The sequence below is a fragment of the Rhagoletis zephyria genome, unplaced genomic scaffold (assembly GCF_001687245.7).
Source record: "Rhagoletis zephyria isolate East Lansing unplaced genomic scaffold, Rhagoletis_zephyria_1.1 Rzeph_scaffold_00587, whole genome shotgun sequence".
In the NCBI taxonomy this organism is placed as follows: domain Eukaryota; kingdom Metazoa; phylum Arthropoda; class Insecta; order Diptera; family Tephritidae; genus Rhagoletis; species Rhagoletis zephyria.
In genome coordinates, this window is record NW_016157671.1 from 139,498 (window position 1) to 160,684 (window position 21,187).

Consider the following 21,187-nt stretch of genomic DNA (forward strand, 5'->3'; position numbering starts at 1 on the left):
CCAATTTATTTTATTTTATTTTTTTTTCAAATACCAACACATCTTAATTCAACTTTGAATGAGTTTATTAGCAAAGAAATAAAATGGTTGAAAAAATACCTTTCCAATGACACCCCTTAAGTCTAAATCGGAAGAGTTTAGGTTCAGTTATTCAAGTTCTTCTTATACCAATCTTTGAAAAAAGTCAAAAAACAGCATCAAAAATCTAATCATTACGATTCCGTTCAAATTAAAATTTTTTTTTTTTTTTTTTTATATGTTTATCCCAATTTTTNAATTTTTTAAGCTTAAACCGTTTTGTCATTTGAGAGAATTTTTTCAAAAAAAAATCTTTAAGAAACTATTTTTATTCATAAAAAAATCCATTTTTGGAGGTATTTTCAAATCGGTCCAGCTCACGTTAATCTTAATATTTTCCCGAAATATAATAGATTTTATAATTCCAATGGAAAAATAGTACTGATTTTTTTTTTTTTTATGTGGAGTGATGCCGTCTAATGTACATATATAAATGCGTCCGGCTGAAGCTGTAGCTGCTTTGTTGCACTTTCCTCTTTGTCTCTCCACCTCTCCACATTGATAGCTAGTATCTCGCCACCTCTAATTTCTCGCGACCTTTTATCTCAAAACTACAATTGCAGTTATACAGTAGTACTAAATGTTGTGCACGTGTGTATGTATGTGTGTGCGTATTGGGACTCACCCATATAGCCAGTTGCAGTAAGATAGCCGGTCAGCCAACCAACTATGCTTTCAGCCATTTAGCTGCTACGCCGATGGTCATCTGTAGTCACAGTGTTGGCACAGTGACTTTAACCCAGTTTTATAGTGAATTTATGCTTACACAAGCAAATACATGTGCATACATATGTATAAAGACTGCATGCAATCCCACAGCCAATCAGCCAGTGAACCACTCATGACCATTGTCAATATCAATGGCCATCCGATAGCATTTTGTTGTCATCCTCTGATGGTCGAGTGTATGAGTATGTCGATATACGTATGTGTGTGTGTGTGTATACGCATAGCTCATGTCATTGTTATCGCCATCGATGTTTTCGCTCTTTCATAGTTTTTGCAATAATTGCTTTGGTGCTTTTGCTACTTTTTTTTTTCTTTTCTCCTTTGTTTTCGAATTATTGAAAAGGCGTAATTTTCCCGCGCATCGCATTTGTAGACTTTGTCTAATTTCTTTGTGTTTGTTTTGTACTTTTGCTGTTGCTTCTACGCTTCAAACTAGCTCGACCATCACCTAGTTTGTAAGTAAATTTTCCCCACTTTTTTTTTGTGTGTCTCATTGTCTAATTCAGTGTCAACAGTTGCTAACAGTTTTCCCTGCCATTGATGGCAGCTTTTTCGATTGAACGGATGGACATTGCGTAGGCATACTTGGGTTTTGAGAGCTTATCTGAAGGTTGTAATAAAAAGGCTTAAATTTTGTCATTGTTTTCCAATTGTTTGAAGGAAACACAGTTGCTTCACCGCCGCGGTAAATAACTTTTTGATACTGACGGAAAGGGGAAAAATATTTATATCCCTTTGATTTGGCGGAATTCAAATTTAAAAGATTTTCCAAATTTCTTTAAACTCGCAATGAATTATTAACATTTTAAACTTTCATTACATGGTCAAAAAATTTCGACTAGTTTGATCTCTAAAACGGAACCGACCCCATCTCCTAGATTTTTTGATTCTGATATCGAAATTTTTCCAGCACGTCTAGATTTTGAGAAAAACAAAAATGTTGAAGTGTCAAAAAATGTTAATTTTCTAAATAAAAAACAAAAATAAATGAATTTTGACATAGCTTTTCCGAAGAAAAAAACCGCGTTAATGAAAACACAATTCGTCTGTTGGATTCTACCTCATGTCGTTGAGTTGAGTAGACATGAGTGGAAAAGCCCCGGAAAAGTAAAAAAAAAAAATACTGAATTCTTCAGTAGCCGGTATTTGTTTTCAGTGTGAAAAATATGCTTATTCGGTTTCCAATTTCAGCTTTATACGTTCTGATATTAGTTAGGAAATTTAACTGCCAGCATTTCTGTTAAAATCATTTATTCAATCTTTTTTTTTGATTTTGGCGTTTTTTTCCATTAATTTCTACTCCACTCATCAATATAAGGTAGAATCCGTCAGACGAATTTGATTTATTTTTATTATATTATTATTTTTTAGTAAATTTTTGAAATTTGCCATTTTTCGGCACTTTTATAGTTCTTTTCTGAAAAGCTAGACGTGCTAGATAAATTACATTTTAAAATTTTAATAAAAATTCATCGATTATGTTGGACCGTTGGGTGGTGTGGGGCGAACTTTGTTTTTATTAACCACTAATAAAAACTTTGTGTTAAATTTTTTACTTTCTAATACTTTATATTATTGAGTTGTTTTTCCAAATTTTGTTTGGATCCGAACAAAATAGGAATAACATTTCAAATCATTGATCCCGAATTATTCATTAATGTAACAACAATCAATACTACAACTACAAAAGTTTACAATACTTTAGAAAAATGCGCCACTCGCAAACAGATACAGAAATACTCGATTGCCCACTGTAACCGATACTTCTCTTCACTACAAAATATACCGGCTCGTATTAGATCGAGCGTAATGAGAGGTAGATGTCAATTTCGTATAATTTCACTGAATTTAAAAAGCAAAGCGTATATGGAAAAAAATATGCATTAGCTCAGACCAGACTGATATCAATGACAAGTTATCAGTCATATAGCCAACCATCCAATCATTCTGCAAAGATACCTCGACAAAGAATCAGTCACCCAGTTCGCCCAACCAACATCAATTCATTTTTTAACAGCCTCTTTGGCCGACAGTCGGTCAGACAGGTTTTCTCACTTTTGCCTCAATTATTATTTTTTTTATATTTTACTTTTTACTTTCATTGTCCGTTCAGAACTCGTTTAGTTTGGTTGCTGATGCTTTGTTAGTTTGTTATTGCCTTCACTTTTGTTTTTTTTCCACTAAGCAATTTTCAATTATTTCGCCATTGTCCAGTTTCATTGTCAGCTATCAGGCGTTCAGGCAGGCATTGAGCGAAATTGGTGACGACAAAAAGGCACTTCGATTAGTCGCAAGTTTTCCATCAGTGGCCTGCTATGGTGGTGGTGTTGTTGCCGCCAGGAGGTGGTGCATACAAAATTGTCAATAGGGGTATTCTCTGAGTCTTGCAAAGCCTTTGCACGATGCACGGATTGCACGGTTAACACCGATTTTTGCATAGGACAGCTTTGCAAATCGCGCAATCCGTGCACCGTGCAAAGGCTTTGCAAGACTCTGAGAATACCGCTTATTTTTGTTTGTGGATGAACTATGAACGATCTTCGAAAAAAATTCAAAAAAAAAAAAAGCTCAAAACCCGACAAATTGATGTGAAAAATGGAATGAAAGCGAGCAAAAGCTATTCATCGTTATTGAACCGGCGCGGCGCTTAAATTTGCTGTTATCCATGTATGTACATATGTACTTATGTGCCTATGTATGTACCTTCTTTTTAGTGTGAAACACGGGGAGGGGAGGATATGGCTATTTTGTTGATATTGCGAAATTTTACGCTTTGCTATTGAAACTTCCCTGTCGCTTTTGTGTGCAATGTCCAGCCCAAGCTGAGCCTTTATTTTTTCAGCATTGTTTACCTTTCCGACATTTTTTTGTATTGTTTTGTGTAATTTGTAGCGCTCTTTGCTGCCATTGAAAATTTCACGCAAAAACGTTAGCGTAATAACAGTTTGGTATTTTTAAGCGATTTTTTCAATTAATAAACGTGTCTTGTGATATTTTGCGCCTTACAAAGAAAACTAAATATTAAAACACCACCAGTTCCTAGTGGCTGCAAAATATATCATCGGTCTATGTCTATTAGTACCCTTGACACTTAGACAAAACTGTGTACCTTTGGCTGATGAAGATGAACGATTGCCAGAAGCGATCAGATACAGATAACAGATCAATTAAGCACCGGAGGTAATAAGTGACATAGAATGTTTTGCAGTATCACCAAATATATATTATTGATTCATCGCAATTTTTTGTTGTGCTAGGAAAGCTTTTTTTCTTAACAGCGGTCGCCCTCAGTAGGCAATGGCAAACCTCCGAGTGTATTTCTGCCATGAAAAACAGCTTCTCATAAAAATACAATCGCATACGCTACAAAACAGAGGAGAAGCTCGGCCAAACACTAACATATGTGCAAGCGCCATTCTATTATTCTTATTAGGCATTTTCTTCATATAAAAATGCGCTACAAAATTGCATACTCAAATCGTATTTAAAGTATTTATAGAGTTATTGAAAACAAAGCAACAGAATTAAAAAATCTCCGCATTGCAAAAAAGATCAGTATAGGTTAGACTGCATCACCAAAAAAAGTTGCGTCTTTTCCGCCGGGATTACACAATTTATTATCTTTTAAGACGTCCACCAAAATATTTCGGAAATCCGTTGAAAAGATTTTTAAATATTTTGATGCAGATTTTTTAAGCCTAATGTGTTTTGTCATCTGAGGGTATTTTTTCAAAAAACATCTTTAAGAAACTATTTTTATTCATAAAAAACTCCATTTTGTAGGTATTTTCAAATCGGTCCAGCTCGTATAAATCTTAATATTTTTTCGAAATATTTTGGAGGACGCCTTAAAATATAATAGATTCTATAATTCCAATCGAAAAAATGTACCGATTTTTTTTTTAATGGGTTGTGATGTAGTCTAGTTTATGAGAATAAGTTTTATTGGGCTAGTGTATATATAATATACTTTTTAAAATAGCTTTGATATTAAAATAAAGAATTTTTTCTTTTGTGATGAAAAACAAAGTTTCGAAAAAATTACCTTTTTCTTATGTGTTCACGGATTGTTACAGGGTTAAAAAATTCGGTTTTAATTTTAAACTTTTTGGACTACATATATGACCAAACTAAATTCAGTTTCAAAACAAACCTTCCAAGTTTAAAAAAAAGAGAGCACATATGTTGGGTTTAGAATTTAAACAATTCGGTTTAATGTTAAACCCAAACATTTTCATAATTAAGAATAAAAAAAAAAACAATCTTNGCTAACTGATAGCTTTTGGATAAATCCCGATATTGAAACCGTTTCAAGCAATGCATGTTTTAAAAATTACTTACTTCGGTATTTGGCAAAGTAGTATATGAATCGTTCTTGGGAGATCTTGGTAGGCGGTTACTGCAAATAAGCAGAAGCAGAACCCTGAGGGGTGGTCCCATACTAATTGAATTAGTTCCGATTATTGGTTTATGGATACGATTGAAGTTTATTGTTTTTTTAATTACTCTTTTATGTAAATACTTAGTCTAACTTTTCTTGCACTTTTTAAAACTTTTACCTTCACAAATTATCGCAATTCATCCATTAATTTCGGTGTCAGAGTCTACATCTAAGAGCGTGCAGTTCAAGTTCAAGCAGTATTTGCAATTTATTTGATTTGTTGCCATTTTGCACAGTGGTTCCATTGTTCCACTTCTTTACAAGTTCTTGTCCATATGTTTGAATGTATATGAACATGTGTTTGGGTAATTCCCAGTCGGTAAAATAAGAAAAACCAGGCCATCTGGTAGCACTTATTTCGATTCTTTTGAAGTGATAGGCGGCCTTACTCGCTTGCTTCTTCATTAAGCTTCGCCTAGAAGGGAAAAATTTACATGGCACAATAATGACACAGTTCAAATTTAACTTTACACCAGAAAGGCATCGGCAAATCTACTGCAACTTTTGTTTTAATATGCAGTTCTTTTGGAAGATCTGCTGATACAGCTCTTATTGAAAAAAGCCCTTCCCGATAGCGTTTATTTAAAAGCGCTTCTATATTTTCCGGCTGGGTTATGTTGAATATGTTTGCAGATTGTCAGTCTGCGTACTTAATTGAAATTTATAAGCAATTCTCTATATGCTCGCTCTCAAGCTACGATAATTTTATTTTTCAAAAAGTCTTGCATGTGTTTGCCTTGCCGGCTGATAGAATAACAAATGCATTTCTACTTTGTCATTTAGTAGTTGTAGTATTTGTTGTTATTATTTCAATTGTGACGCATCACTTGGCATTAATTGCCACTATTCGGTGAACATTGCTGCCTACCGGTGGCACAAGCAAACAACAATATACATATGCTCTGTAATAGCTTCCATGTAATCAGATACTCTTGCGTCACGCGCACTGACCCAATATACAAACCACTTTCATACAATCATATGTATGTATCTATGCACCTTCATATGTATTAAAGTGTATGCTATTGAATTTTGTTTACGTTGAATGCATCTGTGCCCGTATGATGATTGAAAAATACAATACTGTAAGTTAGAAAAGTGCATGCGCCCATTATACATAGCTTGAACAATAAAAACCTTTGTGAATGCTCTTCTTGTCATTTTTGTTAATTTACGATTTTGTAATTTTACACAGCAAAAGTCAGAATTGTTAATGTCATCAGAACAGTAGTAAAGATGTACATATTATATGTATATATTTGAAGGCCATTTGAGAGAAGGACGCGCATTCATAGATAGTCTTGGGTTCACATGGCGTATACGCAATTTTTTTTTGCACAAATGAAATGTATGCTTAATGTGACCAACTATTTCATAGCTCAAAGAAGTACAGGGCCTGAGAACGAAAAATAGAGTGAAAGTACTTAAAAAATGGTAAAAGCAGAATATACAACAACTTTGACAGTGTACCAAGTCAAAAATTCGAATTTTTTAATTAACAAGTAAAGAAGTATAAGTTGGGGCGAAGCCGAATTTTATATACCCGGTGCACGTATTAAATATAGTTTATTTCACCTTTATTTAAGCTATGTACATGAAAAGATGGGGGTTCCCCCGATTTCAAACATTTTCGATGATATGCTCAATTAGACTTAATGATATATTTAAATAAATGAACTGGGCTTGGTAGAAATTGAAAGTGCTTACCGAGCATAAGTATAAGGGTCTTTATAAGAGCAACAGAAGCCAGAGGTCTAAATTAAAATAGAGAAGAAAAAAATTAGAGAGTTGCCATCTGTTTGAAAATTACAGTTTTACTAAATTGATAAGATACATTAAATACAGCCGAAATTTTTGGGAACGTTGCCACCTGTTTGAAAATTTTTATTTATTTTAACTAATAAGATAAAATAAATATTGCAATATGGGTATCAAAATAAAGAGGTTTAGGAAAGTTTACTGCCGGGAATATTTGAGGGGGGTTGTCTCATGTTTGAAAAGTTGTATTCATTTAAATTGATAAAATAACTTAAATATTACAATTCTGGTGCTAAACTAAAGCGGGTTAAGAAACTTTACTGTCGAAAATACTTTTGAAGCGGGTTGTCACCTATTTGAAAAAATTAATTCAGTTAAATTTACAAGAAGGATTTGTGCACCTTTGAAGAAAGTACGCGATATATAGACTCGAGTTATAAGAATATAAATTAAGTTTCCATAAGAAAGCCGAGTACTATAAAAAATAAATAATGTTTCAAATTTGTTTCAAAATCTCCCTTCATAAAGCTTTTTATTATATTTTTTAAGAACAGGGCCATACGAATCTTGGGAGGGAGGAATAACCCAAAAATACTTTTTTCATGCAATTATCTATTGATATGAAATATTAATTTACCTGTCGCAGTATGTTAATTTAGTGGCCAAGGCATTCGGTGCCAAGCGTTCATTGTAGCAAGCATACTTTTAACGTGCGTTCTGTCAAACCAACGCCAATGCCAAAGCCAACGGGAAAGTTCTATGTGGGCCGGCCTTTAAACATCTTTTAATTTTTATTTATTGAATAGTCACTTATAATGAAATTTGTCAGCTACAGATGTAGTACCCTTTTTAAATGAGATGACTAACCTTTTCGAATTATTCAAATCAGTTAACGAAAACTCAACTTAAAATGTAGGACAAAATATTGCAAAGAAGTACATTTGACCGTACTTCGAAGTACGAAGTACAACGGCTCAAAAAGAAGTACTGTACTGCCGAAAGAAGTACGGTTGGTCACATTATGTACGCTTTTTCTTTCGAATTATTCAAATCAGTTAACGAAAACTCAACTTAAAATGTAGGACAAAATATTGCAAAGAAGTACATTTGACCGTACTTCGAAGTACGAAGTACAACGGCTCAAAAAGAAGTACTGTACTGCCGAAAGAAGTACGGTTGGTCACATTATGTACGCTTTTTCTTTCGAATTATTCAAATCAGTTAACGAAAACTCAACTTAAAATGTAGGACAAAATATTGCAAAGAAGTACATTTGACCGTACTTCGAAGTACGAAGTACAACGGCTCAAAAAGAAGTACTGTACTGCCGAAAGAAGTACGGTTGGTCACATTATGTACGCTTTTTCTTTGTTTTGTCTAAATATGTATGTATGTACATACCAGGGGCGTTACGAATGTAATATGTATATGTAATTTTGGGAATGCGAAAGTGCCAATGCGAATTGCGAATATTTAGGAAATAGCATTAAAAAAGCTATAACCTAGCCCATTCAATTTTAGTATAACAAAGTGCAAGTTTGAAGTTGCTAGAAAATCGGGTTGATTTTTGAGAATTTTTTTACGCAAGCTCTTGCATACAAAATATGTTCGACAATTAGTCGAAAATGAGCAACACCTTCCACAAAAAAAAAATTGCCAAAAATTAACGCGATTTTCTAAAAATTGAATGGGCTATATAACTGCATACTTGGAATTTTTCTTAAAAGTCTGATTAGAAGTGTCAGATCTGTTTGTATACGAGCGTATAAACAAGAACCAATTCGAAAAATTTTTGGGGGGACCGATAATAGGCGAGTCCGCGCGTTCCTCCCTCCTAACCTGCGTCCACCTCAAGAAACAAATGAAGCTTATCAGACCTGTAAACCCACCTCTGACAACTGTCCCGCCCGTAGCTGTCGCGAGTGGGACATGCTTCACTGTTGAATTATTCTTAACTAACTATGTGGAAACGAAAATGCAATTGTGGTAAATAAATAAATAATTTGCTTAGAACTTGATTTCCAAACGTAAAAACAAAGTATTAAAAATTAATTTAAAGCTTTAATTTGCTATGTTTTGCTTGATTCACGATGTTTACAAATGTCTTATGCACACGTTTGTTAGTTTTATATAAAAAATAATAATTTTTGCACTAAGGTTCGTTTTCTCATGGAACCTCCCATAAGTAAACTCAAAGGTTACTTCACTACAAGAGCCTTTCCCACATTTTCTTAACAGTCTGATAATATTATTTCGCAATTTTAAACGATTTCAAGTTCCCTCATTAGACTAGTCACTGGTTCCCGGTGCGATACTAACCATTTGCAAAACCTCCTAACATTCATTATATTTTATCTACTCTTTCCAGATGATGCTCCACGCTTGGGAAAATTACAAACTCTACGCTTGGGGTAAAAACGAATTGCGACCGCTGAGTCAACGCCCGCATTCGGGCAGTATTTTTGGTGCCTACGATCTTGGCGCAACTATAGTCGATGGCCTGGATACACTCTATTTGATGGGATTGGAGAAGGAGTATCAAGAAGGGCGCGATTGGATCGAACGTAAATTTTCGCTTGACAACATTAGCGCCGACTTATCAGTATTTGAAACGAATATACGCTTTGTGGGTGGCATGTTGACACTGTACGCCTTCACTGGTGATAATCTGTACAAAGAGAAAGCACAACACATTGCTGACAAGCTATTGCCCGCCTTCCAGACGCCCACCGGTATACCATATGCATTGGTAAATACACGAACCGGTGCTAGTAGGAATTATGGCTGGGCTTCAGGTGGCAGTTCGATTTTATCCGAAGTTGGCACATTACATTGCGAATTTGTATACCTTAGTGATATAACTGGTAATCCATTGTATAGAGAACGTGTACAAACTATACGACAAGTTTTGAAGGAGATCGAGAAGCCAAAGGGTCTCTATCCGAATTTTATCAATCCCAAGACGGGCAAGTGGGGACAAAGTGAGTAGTGGTTGTTGGTGTGCGAAAATATTTAGTGGTTCTTTATATCTACATACTACATATAATTATTTTTTTTTTTTGCAGTGCACATGTCGCTGGGCGCTTTGGGCGACAGTTTCTTCGAGTATCTGTTGAAGGCGTGGCTGCAGTCGGGTCAGGTAGATGAGGAGGCGCGTGAAATGTTCGATGACGCAATGGTATCGATTAATGAGCATATGATCCGCACCAGTTCGGGTGGTCTGACGTATGTGTCTGATTTGAAATTCGATCGTTTGGAACATAAAATGGATCACTTGGCGTGCTTTGCAGGTGAGTGTAATTTGAAAAAGTATGGGTACCTCATTTTAATTTGATTTGACTCCTCCGCTCAAAGTTTTACGGGTACTGAAAATTAATGAATATTTGAAAATTCAAAATGTTATATTTTGGACTTCTTTGTTCCACCTCCACCCGGATAAGTCCACTGCTTTGACTGTTTCTTGGTGTATGGTGAATTATAATGAATCCATTTTTTAACTACGTTTATGAAACGGCGTAAAAACTCGTCCGGATTGCGGTTGAACATCGCCCAACTCACCTATTAAGTGGTCACACGGCGCGCACAGCTTTTTCATTTCCTGAATATTTGGGCATATTTGGTAAAATATGTAGTATATATTCAGTTGAGAGATGTGCCCCGAACGTCCTGTTTCATTCCATGATTTTTTTTCGACTATTTGGCGTAACCACATATTTTCGGCGACCACCTGAACGTTCTTGTGCTGATTCGACCACAATGGAAAATGTATGATGTAGAGTCAACATAATATTTCTGAAGCCTTTTTGGTTTCGGTGCTGGTTCTTTACGCAAAAAAATAATAACACCCTAGGACACCAAAATTACAAAAAAAAAAAAACGCCGAGACACATACGCCATGTACGATGTGGCGTATGAGTAACATTATTTCTATACCTGGAGTGGAAGATCGAACTTTTCAAGAACGCACTACTTCAGAATTCGATTCAAAAACGACCTATCTCAAATAAAAAATACATTGAAAATGAGCTGAGATAGAGCGTTTTTGAATCGGCAGCCGAGATGTAGTGTTTTTGAACCGAATCCTGAAATACCAAATTCTGAACCGGGCGTAAAGGGTGGAAAGTTTTCTGTGATAGGGCGTTTTCGAACTGTCTGCCGAGATAGGTCCATCGTCCACTCAGGTATCGATTTCTGGCCCTATATCATACAAATTTTATTGCACATTTAATTATTCAAAACTTCTTTGTTTATCTTTCGATTTTCATCGCTAGTAGCATAATTTTTCGGCAAAAGAAAAAGTTTTAACACAAATTAAAAAAAAAAAAATCATAAATATTAAAACATTGTGGGAAAATTACCTGATCTGAAAAAACGGGAAAAATATCCATAATCTCAAAATTAAGTTCACGTGTTTCATCGTGTTTTTGTGTGATTTCAAAACTTTAGACACACAAACTAAGACGTACCTTTCTCAAAATTTGATAGTGCTATATTAGAATGGGTAACTGGTAGAAGGAGTGTTGCATTTAAAGTTACTTCACGGAAATTAAAAAAAAAGAATATATAAAAAAAATGTTCGATTCATGATTTTCTTGTCATTAGTAGATATATATATTTTTAGACAAATATTTTCCAAATCAAATTTTTTATTTCCTTTCCGATTGATTTGAACGATTATTTTTGACAATTTTTTTTTTTGTCAAATCGATTATCTGCTCAGTTCGAATCGGCGCAAAGAATGGAAATCCTATTTTATTTTCAGTGTGGCACATTTGCATATCTCCTACATAAGAATTGATAACAAAAAGCTCAATGGAGAAGCTTGTCTTAAGCTCATTTAAGTTCATTTTAACTTCGAAATTATTTATGATAGAAATACCTTATTTTGACCAGTTTTGGGTATACTCCGTTTGTAACTGCATATAAATGCGCATTTCAAACTATGTACACAAATTATAAAAATTAAAAAAAAAAAAAATTCGAAAATTTCCCATTTTTCTGAGAATTTCTAGAAAAAATTTGAGTATTTTAGTACAGTAAAGTGCAAGTTTCAAGTAGCTAAAAAATAGCGTTGATTTGTGATAATTTTTTTTAGGTAACGGTGTTGCGCATTTCCTTTTATTGAGCGACTGTAAAAAAAAGGAAGAATGTTATTAATTGATCAGAATATTATTATTTTTTTTTTGTATATTACCGAATAACTTGGGATCACGTGAACCGTTTTCGAATATTTTTTCATCGGAAAGGTGGTGGACCACCCTTGAGTCCATACCAATTTGGTTTAGTTTTGGTTTCATCGGATCATGAAGAAATTCACGGCACTCCTAAACTTTTATATAAGTATTGAAGTTAAAAATTAGGCATTTCTATTATTTCCGCCTCCACTGTATACATTTAGCTCCGTATGTATGTAAAAATCCGCTTTCTTATGTATTTCTAAACATATCTCTCCTATTATTTGCGCTCCCCCTCCAGGTGGTCTCTTCGCCTTAGCAGCCAATACGCGACAAAACCAATATGCTAATAAATTTATGGAAATCGGCAAGGGTCTGACAAATACCTGTCATGAGAGCTACGCAAGAACCGCCACTAAATTAGGACCTGAAGCCTTTCGGTAAGTGAGAATTACCTTAATAAAAAAAATTTAAAATTTTTTTTCTAATTTCAAATATCTATTGTTTTTACTGCAGCTTCAGCGACGCAGCCGAAGCGCGTGCCTTGAAATCACAAGAGAAATACTACATACTGCGACCGGAAACAATCGAGAGCTACTTTGTGCTATGGCGTTTGACGCACGATCAGAAATATCGTGATTGGGGCTGGGAGGCTGTGCAAGCGTTAGAGGCCCACTGTCGCACACCACATGGCTATTGCGGCATTAAAAACGTATATCAGGAGATGCCGCAGAAGGATGATGTGCAGCAGAGTTTCTTCTTGGCGGAGACGTTAAAGGTGAGTCATCAACGACGCGCTGTAAATTTTTCTGACTTAATGCTTTGTTTTTTTTTTTCTTTTTTCTTCCTTTTAACTAGTACTTGTACTTGCTCTTTTCCGACGACTCTTTGCTGCCACTCGATGAGTGGATATTCAACACGGAGGCGCATCCTTTGCCCGTACGTAGCGCGAATGTGTTCTACCGCGCGGCGCCACCCGCTCAGACGCAAGCAGACGAAAATCGTTAAAATTTTGTGCTAAAATAAGGACGCTGCTGCGCACGTTTTAGCTGTGGCAAATTCAATCCAAATGAAAACCTCTGCAATTAGTTTTTTTTTTTTAAGAATACATAGACACTTTTTTTTTTTTGTTTTAGGAACATTTGATTTGTAGCATATATGATTTATACAAAAGTTAACCGGACGTTACATACTGTAGAAGATATAGTTTGCTCAGCGATTTATTTATTATTATTATTTTATTTTTTTTTTAATAAGAAGGTAATCGAATACTTACACGATGTATATATATATATGTTCGTTATATGTATATGTACATATGTACAAATGTATGTATATTACACTTGTATACTGTTGTCCATTTTCATTTTTTGTTAATTGCATGTATATTGTATAGTTTTAAATTTTAATAGGCCTTATCTTGTAGTAGCACGCAAATATTAGTAACAAATTTTTTACGTCACATAATATATATTTTTTTCAAAATTTATAATTTTCGATTACTTTTTTTTTAAATTTCGATGAGGAAAGACTTTAAAAATCAGCAAAACCAAAAACACATTAAACAAACTAAAAACTATTAGCGTTTTTCTTAAACATATTGCCAAGTATGTACATACGTATGTTCCATCTGCATAATTATGTATGTAGGGAGAAGTATTTAAACTGTACACGTATTTAACGTATTTTGAAATTGCCAATGTAGAAACTATTTATTACCCAAAATTCTTAAAAGTAGAAATACAAAGCCTGCGGTTTTGATGACACCACCGGAAATGGAAATATTCAGTATGCGCAACCACTATGGGATGTTACTTTTCGGTATATTTGGCAGGTTAGACATTTCCATCTTCTATGATTTAGAAATAAAAGACACAGATGATGCTTTGTATTTTGACTTTTAGGAAAGGAATTCAGGGTTACATTGATGAAATGAGAAATACACAGCTATCGTCATTTCCGAGTTAAATTTTTGTATTTTTTATAGAAGCAGCGAAGGCGAAAATCTTTCGAAATGTTGATATGGCCATGCTAATTAGTCTTGCATTATCTTTTTAAAATTGTGTTGCGAAGCGATATATCTTCTTATCTTGGATCAAACTAACGGAATATTCAAATTGACGCGGTCATGACTATATGTATTTACTTACTAACAAGCTATAAAAGAACAACTACTTGAGTTATGAAGATATGCCAAATTTTTTTAATTGCCGACACAAACACAAAAAGGCGTATTAAAGTGGCTTTACTACCTTTCTTTCTTCTATCCTAATTCGGATGACATTCTTGTGTGAAACTAGCACATGCTGCCGTCTAATTTTGAAATTTTGTATACATATTTCCTTTTACAATTTGCACTAGGATTCTGTATCTATTTCAGCACTAAAAAGATTGGCATATTTTCCAAATATTTAAAAACTCAAACAGTTATGGGTCCGATTTTTGGAATTTTCCTCCACTACTGTTGAAAAATTATTGGCTTTGGGTCGAATCTCAGGTGTTAATAATTTTTGATAGCTTGACAATATCAGGTACGAGTTCTGAAATGCAAAAAGTGCAAAAGTGTCCATTATAGATGTCTTCTTTGCAGCTGCAAAATTTCAGCGCTGCAGTGTATACAACAGAAAAAATTTATTTTTTATGAGCATACTTAGCTGCTTAACGGCTGTAATTGGGCGGCAGTTTATTGCTAAAAAAAAAAATCAGACAAATCAACGATCACTATTATCATTTCATTGTTCATTAAAGGTTCAGTTTGAATTGGAAAATTGGAAGTGAAGATTGTGACTTAGCCTAATATGCAACAATGCTTAAAATTTCTAGTGCAATTTCAGTTTAGCTACTCAAATTTAAGTACTCTCACACTCAACCGGTGTAGTCCTATTCGAATTTAAAAGAAAGGCGCTGTTTTTTTTTTTTTTGAATATATCCTTTGAAAAGTACCTAATTGTTGAAGCAAATACAACCATTATTATTTTTCATAGACAAGTAATTTATTTGGCATATGTAGCAAAAAAAAAAAAAAAAAACAAGTAGACTGTCATGCTGATTTTTTATTTAAATGAACAATTTCAAATGCATGTAATAACGCCCAGCCTAAATGTAAAATTAACTCCGCTCCAGGATTTACAGAATTCTGTAAAACTTTTCTGCTCATCGGAGTCAAGTTTATCGTGAGGCATAGAACGATATGGAAAATAGTTTTTGATATTTTAAGAACCTAAAAGCTAAAAGTTCTACACTGCCTTGTAAAGGTTAAATATTTAAATATATGATTTGTAATGTTAAGTACCGTGAATCGAGCAAATAATTGTTTGTGTTTTATCTTTCTTTCTCAAACAAATTTTAAATTCAATAACCGTATTAAATATTATTTTTCGTGCCTTCCAACATTTCTCATATCACATACATATGTACACACGTGGTCTCCTGCAAGCTAAATATTATACACATTTCATAAGAGAAAGAAATAAGCAAATTTACTTAATTTACATACATATATAATTTGTATATTAATGAGTGTATAGTAAAATAAATAAATGAAATCAAAGAAAAACACCCCTAATGTGACAAAAAGAAGAACTAAAATGAAGAGCAAAAAATATTAAAAAAAAAGAAACGATAATCATCCCGAAAATGCAATACATTTCAAAACAATACCAAACGCATTTGTCTTTTGTATGTATAATAGTCAGGAAACCAAGAAAATAAATATTTATGCATGTAACAGTACTTGCACACATGTATTATATATGTATGTATATGAATGTATGTAAACTCAATGCGTACGTTTAGTTCTGCAACTTGCAACTCATAAACTAAAATAAGAAGAAAAAAAACAACAAAGTGAAAATTGTTAAAAAAAGAACGTAACTGAAATGTAAATAAATAAACTGCATAGTAATCTAATGATTTTATATCATAAATATAGTTAATTACCGTTAGATTAATAATAAATAATACACTTAGGCCATAAATTTAACTTTAATGCAATTACTTTATTATGAAAAACATAATAACAAAATAAAATAACAAGTTTTAAGCTGATAAGCAAAATCTTTAATAACAAATTTAACTCAAATATTACTTATAATAGATTACCATAAACTGTTGTAGATAATTTTTAGTGCTGTATATGCAAAATGTAAATTGCATTAAAAAAAAAAAAAAATTGTCAGTAGAAAAGAATCTCCAAAAATAGCAGAAAATACACATGTACATCTGTATGTAATAAAACAGGTAAAAAAAGGAAAGAGTGTGACTTAAAAGAAAATTTGTCGTAAATGAAAATGATAGCATGAAATAAATGTTATTAAACAAAAAAACAAAAAAAAAGTAAAGGAATGCAATGGTGCAAAAGACTGCTGCCAAGCAGTTGAATCGTGGCAAGTGATGAGACTTATATAACCGTACAGATATTCAAATGCGCACTTGCTCTTTTGTACTGTCTGTCTGAAAAAAACTAATAAATTTTCCAAGTTTAAATTTTAAATTCAAATAGTGAAACTCTATTACAAAAGTCTACACATTTTTAATGCAAATTAGCTGCAAATCTATTGTACGTAGTCGTTTTTTTAATACTTGATAACTTTTTATTTATTTCTTTTACCCTCTAAATTTTAGTTTATTTTCAATGTTAAATATGTACATACAAAAAAAGATATTACAACAAACGGTTTTAGGACTTTTACGAAAGAATCGAATTTTTAGAAATTGCACGAAATGTTGAGTGCGTCTGGCGGGTATGGAAAATTACATGGCTTAGTAGCGCGAGTGACGAAAATGAAACATCTAATTTTTTATTTGTACGTGAAGTGTGTTGTAAACCGATTTTGCATACGTACATATGTATTGTTTAATATTCTTTATATTTATTCGCGCTGTTGCTTTTAACAGCCTAAAGGAATCTATATAGATATATGCGTATACACGAAAATGCTCAGAATGAATAGAGAGTCGATTAAGTCATATCTGTCTCTAGCAAAAATTGAGAGATCTCAACAAAATTTGGTATCATAGGTAGGTTTGTGTTGAAAATTGGCGAAATCTAATGGTAACCACGCCCATTTCGTATATAACGATATTTTGGAGAAATGCAAAACCTATATTTCCATAAATTCTGGATCCGAATTGTTAAAAATTTGTATATGAAATAGAATTTTTGGCATAGTATAAATCAATTACATGCAATTTTTTTTTTTTTTTGTTTAAATGGACGCGACACCGCCTATTTAGGATAAAATGCTATATCTCACAAAAAATCAGTTAAAAATCTTTGAAATCGGGTAAAACCACGCCCACCGTAATTTACAGAAACACGAGAACTGCGATAAATCGGTAATTACTGAAGCTAATTTACTCAAAATCGATGTTGCGACAATCTTATCAAAAATGTGATTATAATTTTTTTGAAAAATGGGCATTATGGGCCCAATTATGCCACAAATGTGGATATCGGCAACCGATTTATTAAGTTCTAAACCCGGTACCCCTATTGGTGCACTTTGGTACAGAAGAGCAATGTGCTGCAAATTTTTAAAATGGGACTAAAATTACGCCCAGTTCCCATATAACGGCAAATTTCAGAAATACGAAACTGATATTTAAAGGTAGTTTAGAGAAAGGCGTAACAACGGTCGGGTATATAAAGTTAGATTTTCCCCGTGCTTATACTTTTTTAATTGTTTTGTTTTGTTTTTTTTTTTATTAATTTCGGAGAGATGGCCAAATTATCTCCCGTAGTGATAGCATGAATTGGCTCCCAAGATCGTGCGATTTGACCCCGTTAGACCTGTTCTTATAGAGTTTTCTTAAGTCACAGGTCTATGCCAATGAGTGGCAATGGACCTACGCCATGAAACCCCACATAACCCAGGCAGAGTGATTGAGAATAGGGCATAATAGCATTCGTCGACTTTTCAAAAAAAATAAATAAATAAAAAAAAATCGTTGATACCTCACACAGCTTGTTTCTATTCTATTTCAATATCGACCCGCCCTTATTGGACAACCCTTTATAATTACCGTCACTCGCGTCACTTTCTTCATGGTATTAAAAACAAAAGAAAAATTAAAAATAAACACTACTCAACATTTTTAACTCGAATACATACATACACCATGAAACTTCCCTGCAAGAAATTATTCATGTAATTACATAGATTTTTATGAATGTCACTGGTTTCAGTTATAAATACCTTTTCACCTGCAAACAACTGGCGAATTTAATGTTGCGTTCTTATTGGCGATGACAAATCGCCCTCTCTCTATATACAATATTGGACTGTTTCGAAAGCAGTCAATTAGAACTATTCTGTGCCAATTTATACTATAGCAAATAGCAAGAAGGTATTTTATTTAGTACAATAAAGTAGCTTTATTTTAAACACGCCGCTGCTGCGTTGCCTTAAACCAGTTTGATTTTGATCCCAAAGGACTGACACGTCTAAATTAAATCGAAACTGTGTTCTCTAGGCAATCTTGAGCATTTAGAACCAGTTGCTGACTTCCTGCAGGGATGTGATTTTGGTAAACTCAAATGCATACACTTACACTCACGCATACATACATAAATACAAAAATACACTCGCAAGAATGTATGTAGGTTCCCGTTTCGATATTAAATAATAAAGATAATTATGAGATATTAAGTTAACTAAACTCGTTTTAGCCCAATTGAAATTGTGAAGAAGAATACAGCGGATAATGTAGTGTTTTTTGCATTGATTTAAAGAGAAAACAAACGGATATGTAATTGACATAAAATTTATTGTATAGAAACTTTGCAAAATGTATGTATGGTAGTCTTAGCCCAAACAAAAAATAATTACATATTTAAATATTATTAATTAATTAATTAATTAATATGAATATAATTAATGATATATAATAGTTTATATAGTAATTGTAGTTTTGTTTAAATGAATTATAATTAATTAAATAATTCGTCACATTGGAATATACATGCATACATATATTTACAAATAAAATAAACGAATGAGAAATTGTAATAAAACTTAAAAAAAAAAAAAAATAAACCGAAATTGGTGTTGTTTTATTTAATTTAATTTTTTTAATTTTGTTGAAAAATAATTCAGATAGGCAATATGAAAAATATTTTATTTATTGATACAAACACAAAAATTTACATGTATTTTGTTTTTGCTTTTGCTGCGTGAACTGTCAAAATCTGTAATAGTGTGTATGTGTGAAGTGCAAACAAAATATTTCAATTTGACATTCTAAGCCGTTAGGCGAAACACTCCGCTGTCAAAATAGGTAAGTACCTTACGAGGTAATCCATGTTTTCTTTCAACTTTTTGTACCAATGTCATCTACTAGTAGAACACAAAAAGAACACCTCCGACCGCCGAACTACTCCGAGTGACTGCGCTACATTTTACATACCTTACTTTGTAAAGCAGCTGAGAAGTATGCCTGATACCAAATGTACATACATTCCAAATTCACCAAGCCTTTGCGTAGGTAAGGGAGATTCGGCAGGGAAGTGGCAAGGACCGCCAGGTGAAGTGCAATGCCTTACCAGGAATTAAAAATTTTAAAATAAATCTGCTAAAAACATCTGCTACCAATGCTGAAGTGTCCGCAGGAGATACAAAAACCAGGATAAACATCTCAAATCCAAAGAAACTCATCATAAAATGCATTTACACATATTCAGCTCTATGCAACTCGAATTTTTCGCAAATGAGGAAAACACTTTTTAATGCAATCAAATCGTAATGTCCTTTCGACGAACCAAAACACCGCTTTAAATGTCATTCAGTAGTGAAAATGCAGAGACGACATTTCCATCGTGTCATATGAATAGTTCGGAGTATCTACAAGTTTTGGGAAAATCAGCTGCTACTTTACATCCGCAATTAAATATCTTCAACAAAGCTTCATACTTCAGTACCTTAAGGCGAAAATAGGTACGAGTAGGTTCACAAAATAATTGTTAAATTGAAAGAACATTACGTTCCCCGATTGGGTTGCTTGCGCACCTGATGTTAGTCCCATCGAGGATGTCTGGGAATGGATGGTCCAACAATTTTACAAAAATCCCAAATCCCAATAAATTACTGAAAAATAATTGAATATTTTTTATTTAACTTTCCGATCTTGCCTAAAATACAATTTCCTGCTGCTTTTCGTTATTTTTTTCTGGCTTATAAAATATACGGTTAAATAAAAAAATTTATTTCGCAATACAGGTAATTTTTATGCTAAAACCACAACCAGTGATGGACAATTAGTGTGCATTGTGTCATAATAATAATGGTTATTTTCAAAGTTTTTAAAATTTCCAAATTCGTAATGAAAGAGCATGAAAACTACTACTGAGATCAAAAAACAGAATGTGTATATGAATTATATATGGCGCCACATAACCCAAAATACTGAGTGTTCTTATTTTCAGGAAAATAAAATTCTTACGACTTTCGAGGCATTTTACCGGACATTAAACCTATTGGAAAATATGCTCGGTTTTATCTAGTAACCACAAACAAATTTTCTTAAAAAAAAAAATAAAAATGATGTTTTTGAAGAGATTGAGTCATTTGATTTTTCCAAAAACGGCCGCCATTTTGTTATTTTTCAAAATTTTTTAAAATTTCAAGTATGCAAATATAGAGTATCAAAAGCACTTCTACAATCAGAACCCGAATTGAAAAATATAGATTTAAAACAAAAGAACTAGAAAGATGTGAAGTATAATTGTCAGCCGTTTTTCTCTAAAACCACAATTTGCCCTAAAATTTTCAGATGCTCGTAACTCTGCGATTTTTTTTGCAAAACAAAAAAATACATGTCTATTTACTTGTCCTAAAAAACACGAAAAGTCGTATTAAACTTGATTTCGAATTTTGAACCCATTCACCCTGCATGAATTGAAATAGAATCAACCCGGTAGCATACATACAAAAAAAAAATTATCCGATGAATTGATAAAATAAAAGGCCTACATAATTATTTTCTAAAAAAATCCTTAAATATTGCAGAG

At 33.2% G+C, this 21,187-nt stretch overlaps 1 protein-coding gene across 1 annotated transcript in view; it reads left to right on the forward strand.

Annotated features, from left to right (window-relative positions):
• Positions 1-13,785, forward strand: part of LOC108360562 (mannosyl-oligosaccharide alpha-1,2-mannosidase IA-like) — a 75,107-nt gene extending 61,322 nt beyond the window's left edge. The window contains exons 2-6 of the mRNA XM_017612910.1: positions 9,375-9,987; positions 10,072-10,296; positions 12,482-12,620; positions 12,697-12,958; positions 13,039-13,785. Of these exons, the coding sequence (XP_017468399.1) occupies positions 9,375-9,987; positions 10,072-10,296; positions 12,482-12,620; positions 12,697-12,958; positions 13,039-13,188 (1,389 nt within the window). The 3' untranslated portion in view covers positions 13,189-13,785. The remainder of the gene's footprint in view (positions 1-9,374; positions 9,988-10,071; positions 10,297-12,481; positions 12,621-12,696; positions 12,959-13,038) is intronic.
• The last annotated feature ends 7,402 nt before the right edge of the window (positions 13,786-21,187 follow it).